Below are 14,530 nucleotides of genomic sequence, written 5' to 3'. Positions count from 1 at the left end.
CGAAGAATATACAACTATGTACCTGGGGGCTTTGGGGAGAAAAAGGGAAAAATAAAATCTTTAAAAAAAAAATAAAAATAAAAAAAATAAAAAGGGTAATCCATTTAGTGCATGGAGCCACTTACAAATAGTTTAGCAAACATGTACCAAATAGTCATCAACAAATGCTGTCTACATAACCAAAAGAGCTACTTGGCTGGAAGGGTGCACTTCTGAACAACAGAATTATCAGTTATCCCCAAGCAGCTACAGAATGGGAACAGTTCCATACTGTTTATTTTAAAGGTCTTGGCTCCTGTTAGGTCCCATCCCCCCGACCCCGACCCCGGGTCAGAAAGTTCCAAACCACCTTTAGAGGGTTTATTAGGAATATCCTAGGGCTCACACAGCCAGATTAATTGCTTGGGTCTTATACTTAGGTTCGCATCCTTGGTCTCACACACTCGAACTGCATCACATTGAAGCTGAGCAGTTAGCTTCTGGTTCTCCACATGCTGCCTGTGTCAGCAGCAGTCACTGCTAAAAGACTCATCTGGCATCTTCTTAGCTATTCAGGTGAGGGAGACGTTTGAGGCAAGAGGCAGCCAAGATCTTGGATATCCCAGTCTCTCGTTTGGCTCTTTTCCTTGGCACGTAAAAGCATGCCAAGGAGAAGACCTGGATCTTAATCTTGACTCTGCAACCCAGAGCTGTGTCTGGTGGTAAGATTCTTAAGCTCCTCAACTTCATTCTTGACATTTTGTAAAATGAGGCTAGCGTACAGCTCAGAGGATTATTGTAAGGATGAAAGTAATGTATAATTTAGTATTTAGCACCCAATATTAAAATGAAGTCCTTTCTTCACACAGTGCAAGCTTTGGGTTTTTCATAATAGCTAAGAAAAGGCCACAGAGAAATATCCCCAAAGAATAGGCTTAAAGTTGCTGCGATCTCTATCCCTTTCTGTAACATTTTTTCACCCCTGGATCCAGGAGAAAGGCATTACTCGGGAAATCAGTCTAAAGAGCTCTAGAGAATTTCTATCCTTCAGAATACAGGATAGGGGACAAATTGAACTAGGTATCTTAGTCTTAATGCCAGTCTTAGAGAGTAAAACAGGGGACCCGATCACTCCCACCCGCCCTGACCACCTCCCCACCCACCAGCTCCCTATCTTGAGCTAAGAGAATACCATGTCTTCATTCATCTTAAAAAGTGCAGTAACTTTTTACATAAAATGTGACAAAATAATGTGCAATTACTTTATGTGAAACCAATAACAGGAACTGTACAGCTGGTCAGGTGAGCTTCAGAGCTGCATTACTTCCCCAGGATCATCTTTGCTTATTTCCACTGGAGTCTAGGGGGGAAAAAGTATGTCAGGTGTTCGCTAGGGTGTGGGGATGAGGTAACTGCCCTCCTTGCCAAGAGCAGGCAGAGGCAGCTGTGTCCAATTCCATCTCACCTAATGCCTCCGATCCCAGTTGCCAGAGGGGCTCAGCAGTGTGGGAGCTGACAAGAGACAGAGAAAGGACAAATATCCAAAGTCTAACAGGAGCAGAAAGGAAAGAGACATCTCCCACCAGGCCCGTTTCACAGACCAGTGTTTACTTGATGAGGGAGAGTCAGTGAGGGTTGGTGGTGCGGGCTGATTTAGGAAATAGTATTGAAAGCTGAGCATACAAAATGTCCCACGAGCACAAGACTAGGTCACCCATGTCAGACAGCTTTGACTCTGGGCCTGAGATATCTTTACCTCTATACCTCCAGTTTATCTGAAAGAAACTGAAGAACTTAAAAAAGAGCAAAGACTCTTAGGAAAATATGGATAAAAGATCACATGAAAGACAGAGGGAACTCTCCTAACTCTAAGTAGATAGTGAATAATGATAGAAGTAGGGAAACCACAATGACTTTTTTAATAAAGAAAAGAATATTTGTTTCTAGAGTTACTAGAGTTGGATTTTGATGCTTAGTTCATCTATCTGGAGGAATACATTTCACAGTAGGAATAGAGAACAAAGTTGAAGGCACACTTACCCCTCCTGGGGGATACTTAAATCCCTTCCACATTGTTCCTGCAATGAGAAGCATCCATAAGACAACAATCATTGTTGGGCTTCTTGCTCAGCTGGTGTTGGGTACAGGGGAAAATGGGTGGTTTGGAAAGGTATGATGTTCTATTCCCCGAGTCCTGGAAACTGGGCTGTCTTCATTCAAGACCAGATGGTGGGGGGACCAGCATGACAGCTCCTGGCTGAGGGGCTTCGTGGTCCAGTCTGAGCTGAAATGGCTTGCCATGGCAATTTTAGGGGGCAGAGCTCAGACAGCAATTGTGACATCAGCTCCTGTGACCTTGGAGACCAGTCAGAGTGAGGAGCTACGGCACAGGTGACCAGGATGCCAGGGGTGCTGGGGCTAAAGAACCCTTATCGGAAGGGCCCTGTTCTCTTGTGACTCTATGTGGTTAGGATCTAGTTGCCACCATATCTTTATTAATTCACATCTGCCAAAATTTTCACCATTGGCTTTGTGCAATCAGTTGCAAAAAACATTGATATGCAAAAAACAAACCAAAACAAAACAAAAAACATCCTGGATTAATTGGGAGGATTAATTGGCTAGGTATGCTATGAGCAATTACTTTACATACTATTGTTAGGATATGCAAAGAAGAAAAATCTTGTATTTTGTGAAATGGCACAGCTAAACCCTTATTGGGCAGGGTAAGCTTCCTCACAACTTCCCTGGGAAGGCAAGAGAAGGAAGATGGGCAGTTATGCTCATTTGACTGCTGGAGAAACTGAGGCACAGAGTAGTTTCAGTGGTTTGGGCAGGATCAGTGTGGCAGTGGCTCAGCTAAACAAGTCCCCAGCGTCTCCATCCATCCACCTTCCCACAGAGAGACGTCTGACTGTGTTAGGCCAATACTCTCATTAAAATTGGGGAGCAGATGGAGAAAAAGAACAGCCATCATGCCTTGTTCTTAGTATACTTGGGGCTGAGTCTTGATAGCCCTGCCTTCGAGTTGTTTCCAGGAAACCTGCTCCTGTAACCGGTGTACGACTAAAACTCTCAGAGTAAAGTTTCTTTAACAATGGGAACATCTTTGAAGAAACACGTCTGAATGAAATGGGGTGGGACGTGAGACACCCAGGAGATGGTTTGCTAAAAGGATACTGCTATTAATGCTTCCCATCGGCAGGCTGGTCTAGTGAGACAAGTGTGAGAGCCTAACAAGTCCAGAGGTCTATGCTTGCTTCCCGGCTTCACAAACGAGTTGGTATACCTTTAGTTTAGTTGTCAAGTTAAGGTTCACGAAATGCTCATTGTCAAACTTTGCATTAAATGCTTTACATGAATTCTCAAATGTAACCCTCACAAAAATAGTAAGATATTGAGACATCTCCATTATACAGATGAAGAAACTGGGGTTCAGGGAGATGAAACTTTCCCAAGGTCACATAGCTAGTAAGTTGCAAAGTCAGGACCTGAACTCAGATTCATGTTAACTCCAGTTTCAGGATCTGCCAAAGGGGCGTTAAAAATGCTGGTCAAATTTATTCCAGTTTGCGAGGAGAAAATAAGTTAATAGATGCCAATAGTCAAAAAAAGGATACCTATGAGGTGTGGTTATTAACAAATCTTTGAACTGTTCTCCTCAGCAATGCTCCCCAAATTCTCTTTCCCCACCATATAACCTAAATCATTTCCCCTTCCACAGTTTATTACATTTTCCAGAGGAATATAAGCTCTCCACTGAGATTTCAGGGGGCTACCAAATTCTCTGGAAAGGAAGGCCCAACAGACCCGACCACCCACTCACAGTTGCCGGTCTTCATCCACAGCCCGGCTCCTCAGTCGTGCCTTGCTCTCCTGAACAGGCCACCTCTCTTTCCACTTCAGAGTCGGCGGCTGAGTCACAAAGACATGTAAACGCAGAGGGGGCTCCACTCGTTGGCCCGATAGGTAACTGCCTCTGAATGGGACTGGGTGGGCTGCTCAAACGTCCCACCAACGCCCCTATTCCCTTTCCTACCAGCAACCACCAAACCACCTGGCCTGAAATCCACAAGTCAGGCACTGTCTCCAGCAGACCCCTTATAAATTCAAATGCTTTGAAACAAGTGATGTTATGTACCCAAGGGTGCAGAGAGGGAGAGAGAAGAGACTTAAAGGTGTCCCAGTGGGATGGGAAGTAGCCTGGGAAACTAAGTTTGTTCCCATCGCATCCTAACCTCTAATTAATGGTGAGACCTCAACTATTTTTCCCATTCGGTCAGAAACCCCAGGTGGGAGGGTTAGTCAGAGCCAGGACTGACTACCAGGGACTTACAGGCAGGGTCATTACTTACCAAGAACTCCGGAAATGTGCCCATGTAACATGCAAGTCCAACAAAAAGCATCCAGCCAAGCACAATCATGACAACAAGCAAAACAATTTCTAAGACACAATTGCACAGTGAAACACTATTCACCAAGATCTCGGCGAAGGAGTACTCATGAAACCCTCCGTTGGTAGGTCTCGCAGGTCACTTCCAGTCCTTCGCTCCAAAGGATCCGAAACTCCCTAGTGGAACAGTTGGAATCTAGTGGGGCATTGTGACATCACTGGTCACATGGCCCAGACTGACGATATGTCAGAGATACTGCCCTGAGACCAGTAGCTGAGCAGCAAACTAAGCTCTTTGTATGCATTATCTCACAGTGACAATATGAGGTAGGTACGATTATCAAACCCATTTTACTAACGAGGAAACTGAGGCTTAGAGAGCCTAAGTGACCTGCACTAGGTCTCACAGCTGATGCTGCGGGTCAGGGCCAGGACTCAGGGCCCAGCTGCCTGTTAGGAAGCCGGGCTCTTTAGACTAGAGACAGGGATTGCGAGAGGTGTGTTGCTGGGTCTATAATAGCTGTGAATTAAACCAACTGAATCCTAGAGAAAGGAGACATCTCCTTATTTGCGTCCCTGCAACCCCTCCCCTCCCATCTCAAGGGCTTTCTCACCACTGTCTTATACCATTCTTCAACACCTTTGGTCAGCTCCTCTCCACTGCTTCTCTTTTCTTGGCCTTCAAAAAGCCGCAAGTATCCTTGTCCTCTCCTCACAAAAACCTCCAAGTGATGCTGTGGCTCCCTTCCTAACTGTCCTGTTTCTTCATTTCCTTTTATGACCAAACTTCCTAAACAAGAGGTCCACACTCAGAGTCTTTCTTCCCAATCTACACCTTTCTTCCATGCATCACATTCTGACTTCTGGCCCCCACCCCATTATTGAGACGCTCTCAGAAGTCACCAGAGGTCTCCTTTTTGTCCAGTTTAATGACCTCATCTAAATCCCTTTGACCTCCCTGCCCTAAGACAGTGGACCCCTCCCTCCACCAGAGTTCTTTATAAATACACATCTCCCTATTTATTATTTTGATATCCCCTTTATTTTTTAAATTATAAAAATAATACACGCTCATTGTAAAACATGAAACCATCCAAAGATGTACACAGAAAAACCTAAGAGTCTCCTCCTCCTTCTCGCCTCAATTCCCATCCCCACGATGTAACCAATGCTACCAAGCTGGTGTGTATCCTCTGCCAGAGACCTCTCCATGAGCTTGCAAACGTCAGTACACATACAGAGGGGTACAGAGGGTTTTCCCCAGTGTTGTTTTATTACAGGCGATCATACTACCTATGCTACTATGCAACCTGCTTTTCTCCTGTAACAATACATCATGGACATCCTACTGGGTCAACTGATAAAAAATCTAAACACATTCTTCTGTTTTTAACAATAAGCTTTATTGAGGTATAAATTACATATGATAAAATTCACTCATTTTTAGTGTAGAGTTGATGAATTTTGAAAAATGTGTCGATTTTGTAACTACCACCACAATCAGGATAGAAAAAATTTTGATCATCTCAAAGAAAAGTCCCCCATGTCTGTCCCTTTGCAATCAATCGCCTCCCCTTGAAAACCACTGATCTGCTTTTGCATTTTCTAGAACTTCTTATAAATGGAGTCATAAGCTTCTTTCACTTAGCATAACGCGTTTGAGCTTCACCTATGTCATCTAGAAGTTTGTTCTGTTTTATTGAATAGTATTCCATTGTATGGACAGACCAGTTTACCAATTTACCTGTCAAAGAACACTTGGGTGTGTTTCCAGTTTGGGGCTATTATGAACACACGCTATAAATATTTGTGTACAGCTTTTTGTGTGAACACAAGTTTGAATTTCTCTAGGGTGAACACCCAGAATGGGGATTGCTGGATCATATGGTAAGTGCTTGTTCAAAAATTTTTCTCTTTCTCACTTGTTTTCCGCAATTTTACTTTGATGTGGCTTTGTGTAATTTTCTGCGCGTTTCTTCTACCTGGGGTTCGATGAGCTTCTTGGATCTGTTGGTTCATGGCTTTCATTAAATTAGAAAAATGTTTGGCTATTATTTCTTCAAATATTTTTTCTGTGCTCCTTTCCCCTCCTCCCATCTCCATTACATGTACTAGACCAGTGACGTGTCCCACAGCTTGCTAGTGTTCTGTTCATTTTTTCAGTCTTTGTTTTTCCTTGTGTTTCATTTTGGGTAGTTTCCACTGCTGTCTTTTTCAAGTTAACTCATCCTCCGTCCATAGTGTCTAATCTTCTGTTAATCCCGGTGTCTTTTTCATTTGATGTTGTATTTTTCATCTCTAGAAGTTAATATCTGTCTTTCTCATTTTATCTTTCATTTTTCTCCACATCATGTTCAAGCTTTCCTTCCCATCCTTGAGCATATTTATGAGACTGATAATAAACACTTTAAGGACTGTCTGCAACCCTATCATCTCTGTCATTTATGGGGCTGTTTCCTTGGTTGATTTTCCGTTGTGGGTGATACCTTCCCGCTTCTTTGAATGCCTGGTAACTTCTGGCTGGATATTCGACATGATGAGTTTTACAGTGTTGAGTGCCAGATTTTGCTGTAGGATTTTCTTCTGGAAAACTAAACTATGTTAAACTACGTGGGATCAGTTAGATTCCTCTGAGGCTTGCTTTAAGCTCTGTTAGGGTTGGCCAAGAGCAGTCTTCACTGGAGGGACAATTACTCCCACGACAGAGACAGGATCCTTCTGAGCACTCTCTCTGAGGCCTATTGTATTAGGTCTTTCCAATCTGTGGAATTTTCCACAACTCCCAGCCATTTGGGGAGCTCCAAGAAGTGTCAGGCCCACTGTTTCTGGGCGGTTCTTATCCCAGCTCATGGAGTTTTAATTTCACAGACAGAACTGAGTCAGAGACTCTGTACAAAGGCCCCCAGGGAGATCTCGAGTTCTTGCTCTGTGGAACGCCCTCTTCTCAGGACTCCATCCTGCAAACTCCTGGCACTCTGGCCTCCTCTGTTCTCCAGACTAGTAGTCATTTGATTAACCCTCTTCTGTGCTGCACTCTGAAAACTTCCCCAGGCAGTAGGCTGGGGCAATTGTAAGGCTCATCGCCTTTGTTCCCTTTCAAAGTTTCACCATCTTGTGCTGCCTCTTGTACAAGATCTGAAAACAATTATTTCATAAATTTTGCAAAATTTTCTATTTGTTTATGGAGAGAAGGCAACTCCTGTAGCAAATGATCCTTCATAGGCAGAAGCAGAAGTCTAATTTATTCTTTTTTAATTCCTGCATAATACTCCAGGTTTATTTCATCTTTCTCCTAATGAAGGATATATCAGCCAAGATCTAGTCAGGAGAAAGAAACCACACAGTCATCTGAACAGAGACAGTTTAATAAAGAGAATTACTAACTAGATACAAGAGATTAACTATGCAAGTGGTAGAAAGCTCTACAGATTACAGGAAAAGCACATATAGGGAGCAGCCACCAACTCTAGGGCTGAGGCAAAGCACCCAAGGAAAGAACAAACTTGGAAGAGGCCCCTCCCTCGGGCCTGAGATCCAAAACTTGCTAGAGAAGTAGTGGCCATGACCAACTGGATGGTAGAGAAATCCAATGAGCTGCCGCAGGCCAGACCTGATGAGGAGGGAACCACCCTCTGAGGCGCTGGTGGAATTTGCCAGGAAGTCTCCAGAGGGGGTTCTGTGAAGTTTACTGATCCTCACTGAGAACCCACCCTCTGGGGGTAAGCCAGGAGAACATCCTGGGAAGCCGCCCTGTGCGTGCTGGTAGAACTCACTGGCAACCTGTTTCAGTGGCAGGAGTGGAGATTGAAACTCAACGGGAAGCAGTCCACAGAGGGGCCACTGGAACTCAAGAGGGGTGCACACCACTCGATAGCCCCACATGTGCCACTGTCAGCCGCACAGCAGGACCAAGAAGAAGAAAAGCACACTGGAACTAGGAAGAGAAGTCCCTTCTCTGCAGTATCCCCTCAAGGTCTTCTATTGACAAAACTTAATATTGTGCCCACCAGCAAGGGAGAAACGCTTACAAAGTCCAGCTCCATTACAGCAGAGCAAGCAATGAACGGTGGATTTGGAGCTGAAAGGCACTACATTAATAACTGGCACAATGTTCATTCAGATTTTTTCCCATTTTTTTCCCATGATAAATAATGCTGTGATTGTTGAAAACAAAATTTCTTAGATAAATTTCTCTTGAGCACTGCCAATTTGTTAACCAGAGAAGCAGCAAGAGGATAAAAGGGTATGACAGTTCAGACAGTGGATAAAAATGGAGAGGCTGGGGCCAGCACCGTGGCCGAGAGGTTAAGTTTGCGCGCTCCGCTTCGGTGGCCCAGGGTTTCGTAGGCTTGGATCCTGGGCGCGGACATGGCATCGCTCATCAGGCCATGCTGAGGTGGCATCCCACATGCCACAATTAGAAGGACTCACAACTAAAAATATACAACTATGTACTGGGGGGTTTTGGGGAGAGAAAGGAAAAATAAAATCTTTAAAAAAAAATGGAGAGGCTATATGAAATCCTTATAAAAAAGAATTAGTTTAAGGAAGAAAAGATGGTAGTTTATTTTACAAGGTCATAAAAACATGGCCATAAAAAGAAAGGATGTTTGTGGAAGGATGGTCTGATATGCTGTCAGTGAACAAGAACACAAGCTCCATACATCTAAGAAGTAAATGATACTGTCTTTTGATGCACAAAATTTTAAAATTTTCATGAGGTCCAATTTGTCTATTTTTTCTTTTGCTGCCTATGCCTTTGATGTCATGTCCAAGAAATCACTGCCAAATCCGATGTTGTGAAGCTTTTTTCCTATGCTTTCTTCTAAGAGTTTTATATCTTACACTAAGGCCTTTGATCCATTTTGAGTTAAATTTTGTATATGGTGTTAGGTAAGGGTCCAACTTCATTCTTGCACGTGAATATCCAGCTTTCCCAGCACCATTTGTTGAAAAGACTATCCTTTCCCCATTGAATGGTCTTGGCACTCTTGTCAAAAATCATTTGATCATATATTTGAGGGTTTACTTCTGGGCTCTCTATTCTAGTCCATTGATGAGGTACTGAGAGTAGTCAAATCATAGAGACGGAAAGTAGAACAGTGGTTGCCAGGGGCAGGAGAGAGGGGAGAATAGGCAGTTTTTGTGTAATGGGTACAGAGTTTCACTTTTACAAGATGAAAAGAGTTACGGAGATGGATGGTAGTGATGGTTGTCCAACAATATGAATGTATTTAATGCCACCGAACTGCACACTGCTGAAAAATGGCTAAGATGGTAAATTGCATGTTATGTGTATTTCACCACAATAAAAAAATGGGGGAAAAAAGAAGTAAATGAGAAGGATATATCTGTCTGATATTTAGAATACCAACGATATGTCTGATAAGACCAATAACTACGAAAACAAAGAGTGTAAACAGAGACCAAAAGCAGAGCACCAAGAAAAAAATTCTAATCTTAAACAAGCCAGTCTCATGACTTTTCTCAAGCTGCAAACAAAGAGTCAGAATATACTCTTTCTCATTTCTTAGTTTGGGGACTTTTTTTTCCCTTTTAATGTAATTAACACCTTTGTACACATATCCTGGGTACTTTATTTCTGTAAGACAAATTTCCAAAAGTGGGGTTATGGAGTTCAAAGGTGTGTCAGATTACTCTAGCCAAAGGTTATAGCCAATTATGCTCCCACCAACTACATTTCACTTTTTTCAACTATGGTCCAGGGATGGGCTTCAGTGGATCTATGAACATTCCTGAAATCGGACACAAAATAGACTGTATATATTGGCATGTACATTTTTCTGGAACAGGTCAATATCTTTCAATAGATTTTTTTTTAAAATCTGAAACTCAAATAAGGCTGAGAACTAGTACACTATATCATCTTCTCCCTATGGCTTTGGTCACCTTACGCTTGCATTCGTTTAGCAAACTTTCTATTGAAGGCCTCTTTCTATCTGGTTTACCAAATATTAGAAGAACAGAGTCGTTCATAAATTCAAGCATGCTAGGCACTGGGAATATAGAAATGAATCAGACTTGACCGCTATCTGCCAGGGCCTCACAGTCTTTGGGGTAGAAAGGGGTGGAGATGGAGGTAGGCAGGTACCCCGTACAATATAATATCCCAGGCAGGCACTAAGGCACGAAGCCAGGAAGACGCAGTGTGCCTGGCGATGAGGGAATGTTTCAGCCTGGTTAGATGACAGGATCGAATAGTGCCAGTTTCAGGAGATGAGGGCGATCATACCGGCCGTCAGCCCATGTTGGTACTACACAGTCTGCCTCTTATGACTAAGTACCAATAGGCACAGAATTCCAGCTTCCTAGAGACTATTCATCACAAAATTTCATCACAATTTCACATGCAGTGAGAGGCGGCATAATGTACAAATTAGGAACCTCGCCTCTGACATCACCTTCTGCAATAATTTTACCTGTCTGAGTCTTGGTTTCCCTATCTGTAAAATGGAGCCAATCATCCCATATATCCTCTATTTTAAGGCGCACACTTTTTCACATTTAAGAGCTTTTCACATAGGTATAAATGTTAACATTGGTATGTATATTTAATTTTGTAATCTTTTCTCCCCCTAAATGTTGTAATGCATCACTTATTCAACAGGATCTCAGAAACAAGGAAACAGGTAATACCACACTAAACCTCAGTTTCCTCATCAGTAGAATTGAGGTACTAATTCTATCTAGGTCACAGAGTTTTGTGAAGATTAACCGTGATAAAGCACATAAAATTCTTAGCAATGCATTTCTCTCCACACAGGAAATGAAAGCTACACACACACACACACACACACACACACACACACACACACAGAGCAGGCATAAAGTGTTCACAGTGCCTATAATTCTCTCATAGTGACTAAACCAGGAGAGACCTGGTGGTTTGGACGGAAGGCCTCTTCCATAAAAGACTGAAGAAGCTTGCTCAGGCCTCACTTCTAACTTGGTATCTTTTCCTTGACTAATGGATTTCTAACAGGATATGTTAGATCTTCTTGCCCCAGGAAGTTCTGCTGTTTCTCAGGTTTGTCTGATCTGGCTGAAGTGCTCGAAAAGGCCTCTTCTCCTTCAGTCTTCTCACCTCCTGCCTTGTCTCCTGGCTTCCAGGCCTGCTCCACATTACAGTCTCTTCACAACACAGCAGTCAGGCTTAGTTTTTTAAAACTCAGTCAGATCACATCACTCCTCTCTTCAAAACCTTCCAGTGGCTGCCTCTTTCAGAGTAAAAGCCTAAGAAAGAAAAAAGCAGCCCCTGACATCAGGGAACTGGTCTGACCCACCGAGGTCTCAGTGTTGTTAGAAGCTGACCGGGCACTCACGGCTAGGCTGTGTTCTTCTCCTGTTGGATATAACAACCTTACAGAACACCAACATCAGACAGCCTCACTCAGACCATGACGAAATGAGACAAGGCCACATCATAGTTTTGTCCAAGCAGAGACAAAAAGAAGGTCACTATGCAACCCACGAAATACCAAACATCCTCTTCTTTCTATTAATATGAGTGACTGCTGCTTTATCAATGACAGCTTTATCCTCATTCTAGTTCGTCCATCTTATAGGTAATATTTATTGAGATACCCAATGTCAAAACTAACTACAGTGGAGCCATTTTAAAATGGAGTCGGAGCCGCCTTTCTAGAGAAACTGCCTTGCTCTCCTGAACATCGGACTGGGCAAAATGGCAATTGTTTTACAAGCAACTGTTCGAGAAGTCAGCAGGAGAAAGGACACCCTGATCACAAAGACTGAGGATTGTGGACTTTCTGAAGACAGAATCAATAGTCAATCAATGTTTAGCCAAGCCTAGCTCTCTGCCTCCAACTCCAATCAAAATCCTTTGTGACACAACCTCCCTTCTCTGCCTTTAAAAGCCCCTGACTTACTCCCTAGCGGGACACTCTTTGGGCTTCTACCTCACTCTGTGCTCCCCGAATTGCAATTCTTTGACCTCAACTAAACATTTTTCCTCTTAAACTGGATCCTATTTTTGTAGGTTGACACCAATCATAGAATTGTCCCTGATTTCTGATGGCACTCAATCCAAAGAGAAGCTTCGCTTCCTTAAACCCTCCTCCAAGTCATCAAAGCTCGAAACCTAAACCTGTTAACAGGACCTTTCTAACACACTTACTGAGCTGTCCCGAGGTTCTCCACAGCATCTGCTCCCTCACTGCAGGAGTAATCAACCCAACTTGTTAAAGCGTGCGCGTGTTCCTGATGGTCTCCGGGTGTCTACAAAGCTCTTGCGGTGGTTCCCACGCTTTATCACGCATTAGAATCACCCAGGTTTGTTTAAACAGATTGTTCAACCCCACCCCTAGAGTTTCTGATTCTTAAGTCTAGGGTGGGGTCTTAGAATCTGTATTTCTAACAAGTGTCCGGTGATGCTGAGGCTGTAAATCTGGGGCCTGCACTGGCGGAACCACTGTCCCAAAGCATCCGCGGTCCCGCCTTTCTTCTCTGACTTAGCCTACTTCTGCTTCCTCATCTCTGCATTCTACTCCAGCCACACTGGCGTCTTTGCTGTTTCGAGCTTCCCCTAGCACACGCCTAACTTAGGACTTTGCTTTGAATGCCTTCCAAAATGGAACACTTACTCTCTCACCTTCCAAGGAGACCTACCCTGATCTTCTTATCCTGCCTTTTAAAAATTTATCCCCCACAATATTTAATCACCTTCTAACATGCGGTCTGATTTACTTATTTATTACATTTATTGTTTTGCTCTCCTCCTACTAATAAAAGAATGACACGGGGCCAGCCGCGTGGCCGAGTGGTTAAGTTCATGCGCTCCACTTCAGCGGTCCAGGGTTTGGCCCGTTTGGATCCTGGGTGCAGACCTAGCACGGCTCATCAAGCCATGTGGAGGCAGTGTCCCACAGAGCACAACCAGAAGGACCTACAACTAGAATATACAACTGTGTACTGGGGGGCTTTGGGGAGAAGAAGAGAAAAAAAGATTGGCAACAGATGTTAGCTCAGGGCCAATCTTTAAAAAGAAAAAAAAGAATGATAGCCTTAGGACAGTTGATTTTTTTTTCTATTTTGTTCACTGCTATATCCTCAGACCTAGAAAATTATCTAGCAAATAGTCAATGCTCAACAAAAGTTTGTTGAATGAATAAATGCTCCTTCTAGCCTTTCATTTTCTTCTCCTAATTGAGTCATGTATGCCTGCCCTGTCCTATAAAGACAATCACCCTTCTGCCCCAACCTCTTGATGGTTACAATATCCAGCTCCTGCGGCTTTTTAGGCCCAGTGGCTCAAGCCAGATACAAAGCAGGTAAGTCACAAGTCAAGGAGACCAAACAAAGTCAGCAAATTGCATCTCTTCACTTTCCTTCTCAAGATGACCTTATCCACCAACCCACCTCCTCTCTTGTTTTCAAACTCTTTTTCTGGCTTTTTTCTCCAACACGGTTATGACGCCCCTCCCCCCTTAAAAAAAAAAAAGGCAAGCCCTGCCCCATGCATGCTGCACCACCTTCACAGAGCTGTCTTATCTTCCAGATCTCTGACCAGGCTCCTCCTGACTCCGCTTTCCCTTTCTGGCTCCCTGAAATTTTGCTTTTGAAGTTGCATTACCTCTTCCTTCCTAAATTCAGCTACAATTTTCAGTCTTGATCTTTCACGATACTCTGCTGAATTCAACACGTCCTAGAAACTCTCTTCCAGAACAGCGCGACTTGCTTCCACCTCCTTTACCGCTTCTCCTCGGGTCCTTCCTAGTCTTCACTGATGTCCCCAAGTTTCCTTCACGCAAGCTGGGTCACGGGTCCCTCGGCGCTGGCGCGTTTCCGACGGCGCTCGGCGCTCCCGCGGGAGTGGCGGTCGCAGCCCAGGCGGAGCCGCCGCGGAGCCGGGGGCGTTGACCGCGGGTTGACGTTCCAGTCAGGGCAGGGGCGGGGCCTTGGGCCGCTCGGGAAGGTTTGGTCCTCGGCGGCCTCCGTCTGGCGACGGGCGCGGAAGAAGGTCGGGGGACTGGGTGCGCGGCGCCTGGCGGGGACTTGGAGATGGAGTTCGACTGCGAGGGTCTGAGGCGGCTGCTTGGCAAGGTGCGGGCCGCCCGCCGGCCCGGGTCTGGGCCCCGGGGTCTGCGGGGCGTCTCCATCCCTGGCCGGGGGCTCCTC

At 44.3% G+C, this 14,530-nt stretch overlaps 2 protein-coding genes and 1 long non-coding RNA gene across 12 annotated transcripts in view; 1 reads left to right on the top strand and 2 right to left on the bottom strand.

Annotated features, from left to right (window-relative positions):
* Positions 1-1,227: 1,227 nt before the first annotated feature.
* Positions 1,228-4,500, bottom strand: MISFA (mitochondrial sheath formation associated). 2 transcript variants are annotated; one of them, XM_070274937.1, is made up of 4 exons: positions 4,335-4,471; positions 3,806-3,894; positions 2,020-2,057; positions 1,228-1,339 (listed from the first exon to the last, which is right to left on the bottom strand). In XM_070274937.1, the coding sequence occupies exons 1-3, from the start codon at positions 4,401-4,403 to the stop codon at positions 2,036-2,038; spliced, it is 180 nt and encodes a 59-aa protein (XP_070131038.1). In that variant the 5' UTR covers positions 4,404-4,471; the 3' UTR covers positions 1,228-1,339; positions 2,020-2,035. The 2 variants fall into 2 exon arrangements, with proteins under 2 accessions (XP_070131038.1, XP_070131039.1); XM_070274938.1 differs by lacking the exon at positions 1,228-1,339 and adding an exon at positions 1,358-1,491 and having other exon boundaries at positions 4,335-4,500.
* A 78-nt stretch (positions 4,501-4,578) lies between these two features.
* The window catches only part of UEVLD (UEV and lactate/malate dehyrogenase domains), a 57,602-nt gene continuing 47,650 nt past the window's right edge, over positions 4,579-14,530 (top strand). For 3 of the 9 annotated variants that reach the window (XR_002809371.2, XR_011441170.1, XM_023646165.2), the window contains exon 1: positions 14,325-14,455. Coding sequence is in view for 3 of the 9 variants with exons in the window: in XM_023646165.2 (XP_023501933.1) it covers positions 14,414-14,455 (42 nt within the window). In the remaining 6 variants the exon portion in view is untranslated. Of the gene's footprint in view, positions 4,700-6,223; positions 6,260-14,199; positions 14,456-14,530 lie in introns of those variants that run through there. The other 6 variants (XM_005612210.4, XM_005612212.4, XM_023646164.2 and 3 more) reach the window with 6 other exon arrangements.
* Positions 5,754-14,286, bottom strand: LOC138925228 (uncharacterized). The gene is made up of 2 exons (XR_011441171.1): positions 13,986-14,286; positions 5,754-11,626 (listed from the first exon to the last, which is right to left on the bottom strand). It is a non-coding gene; the product is annotated as an uncharacterized lncRNA (long non-coding RNA).

This window comes from Equus caballus, chromosome 7 (assembly GCF_041296265.1).
Source record: "Equus caballus isolate H_3958 breed thoroughbred chromosome 7, TB-T2T, whole genome shotgun sequence".
Lineage (NCBI taxonomy): Eukaryota > Metazoa > Chordata > Mammalia > Perissodactyla > Equidae > Equus > Equus caballus.
This window is presented reverse-complemented; position numbering and strand designations above follow the sequence as displayed.

Bases quoted from the DNA above. Each gene is read 5' to 3' on its own strand.
- MISFA (XM_070274938.1), bottom strand. From the start codon at position 4,403: ATGATTGTGCTTGGCTGGATGCTTTTTGTTGGACTTGCATGTTACATG. The intron at 3,895-4,334 runs GTAAGTAATGAC...TTTGTGACTCAG, and splicing joins GCACATTTCCGGAGTTCTTG to CCGCCGACTCTGAAGTGGAA. The intron at 2,058-3,805 runs GTGAGTGGGTGG...TTCTCATTGCAG, and splicing joins GTGGATGAAGACCGGCAACT to GAACAATGTGGAAGGGATTT.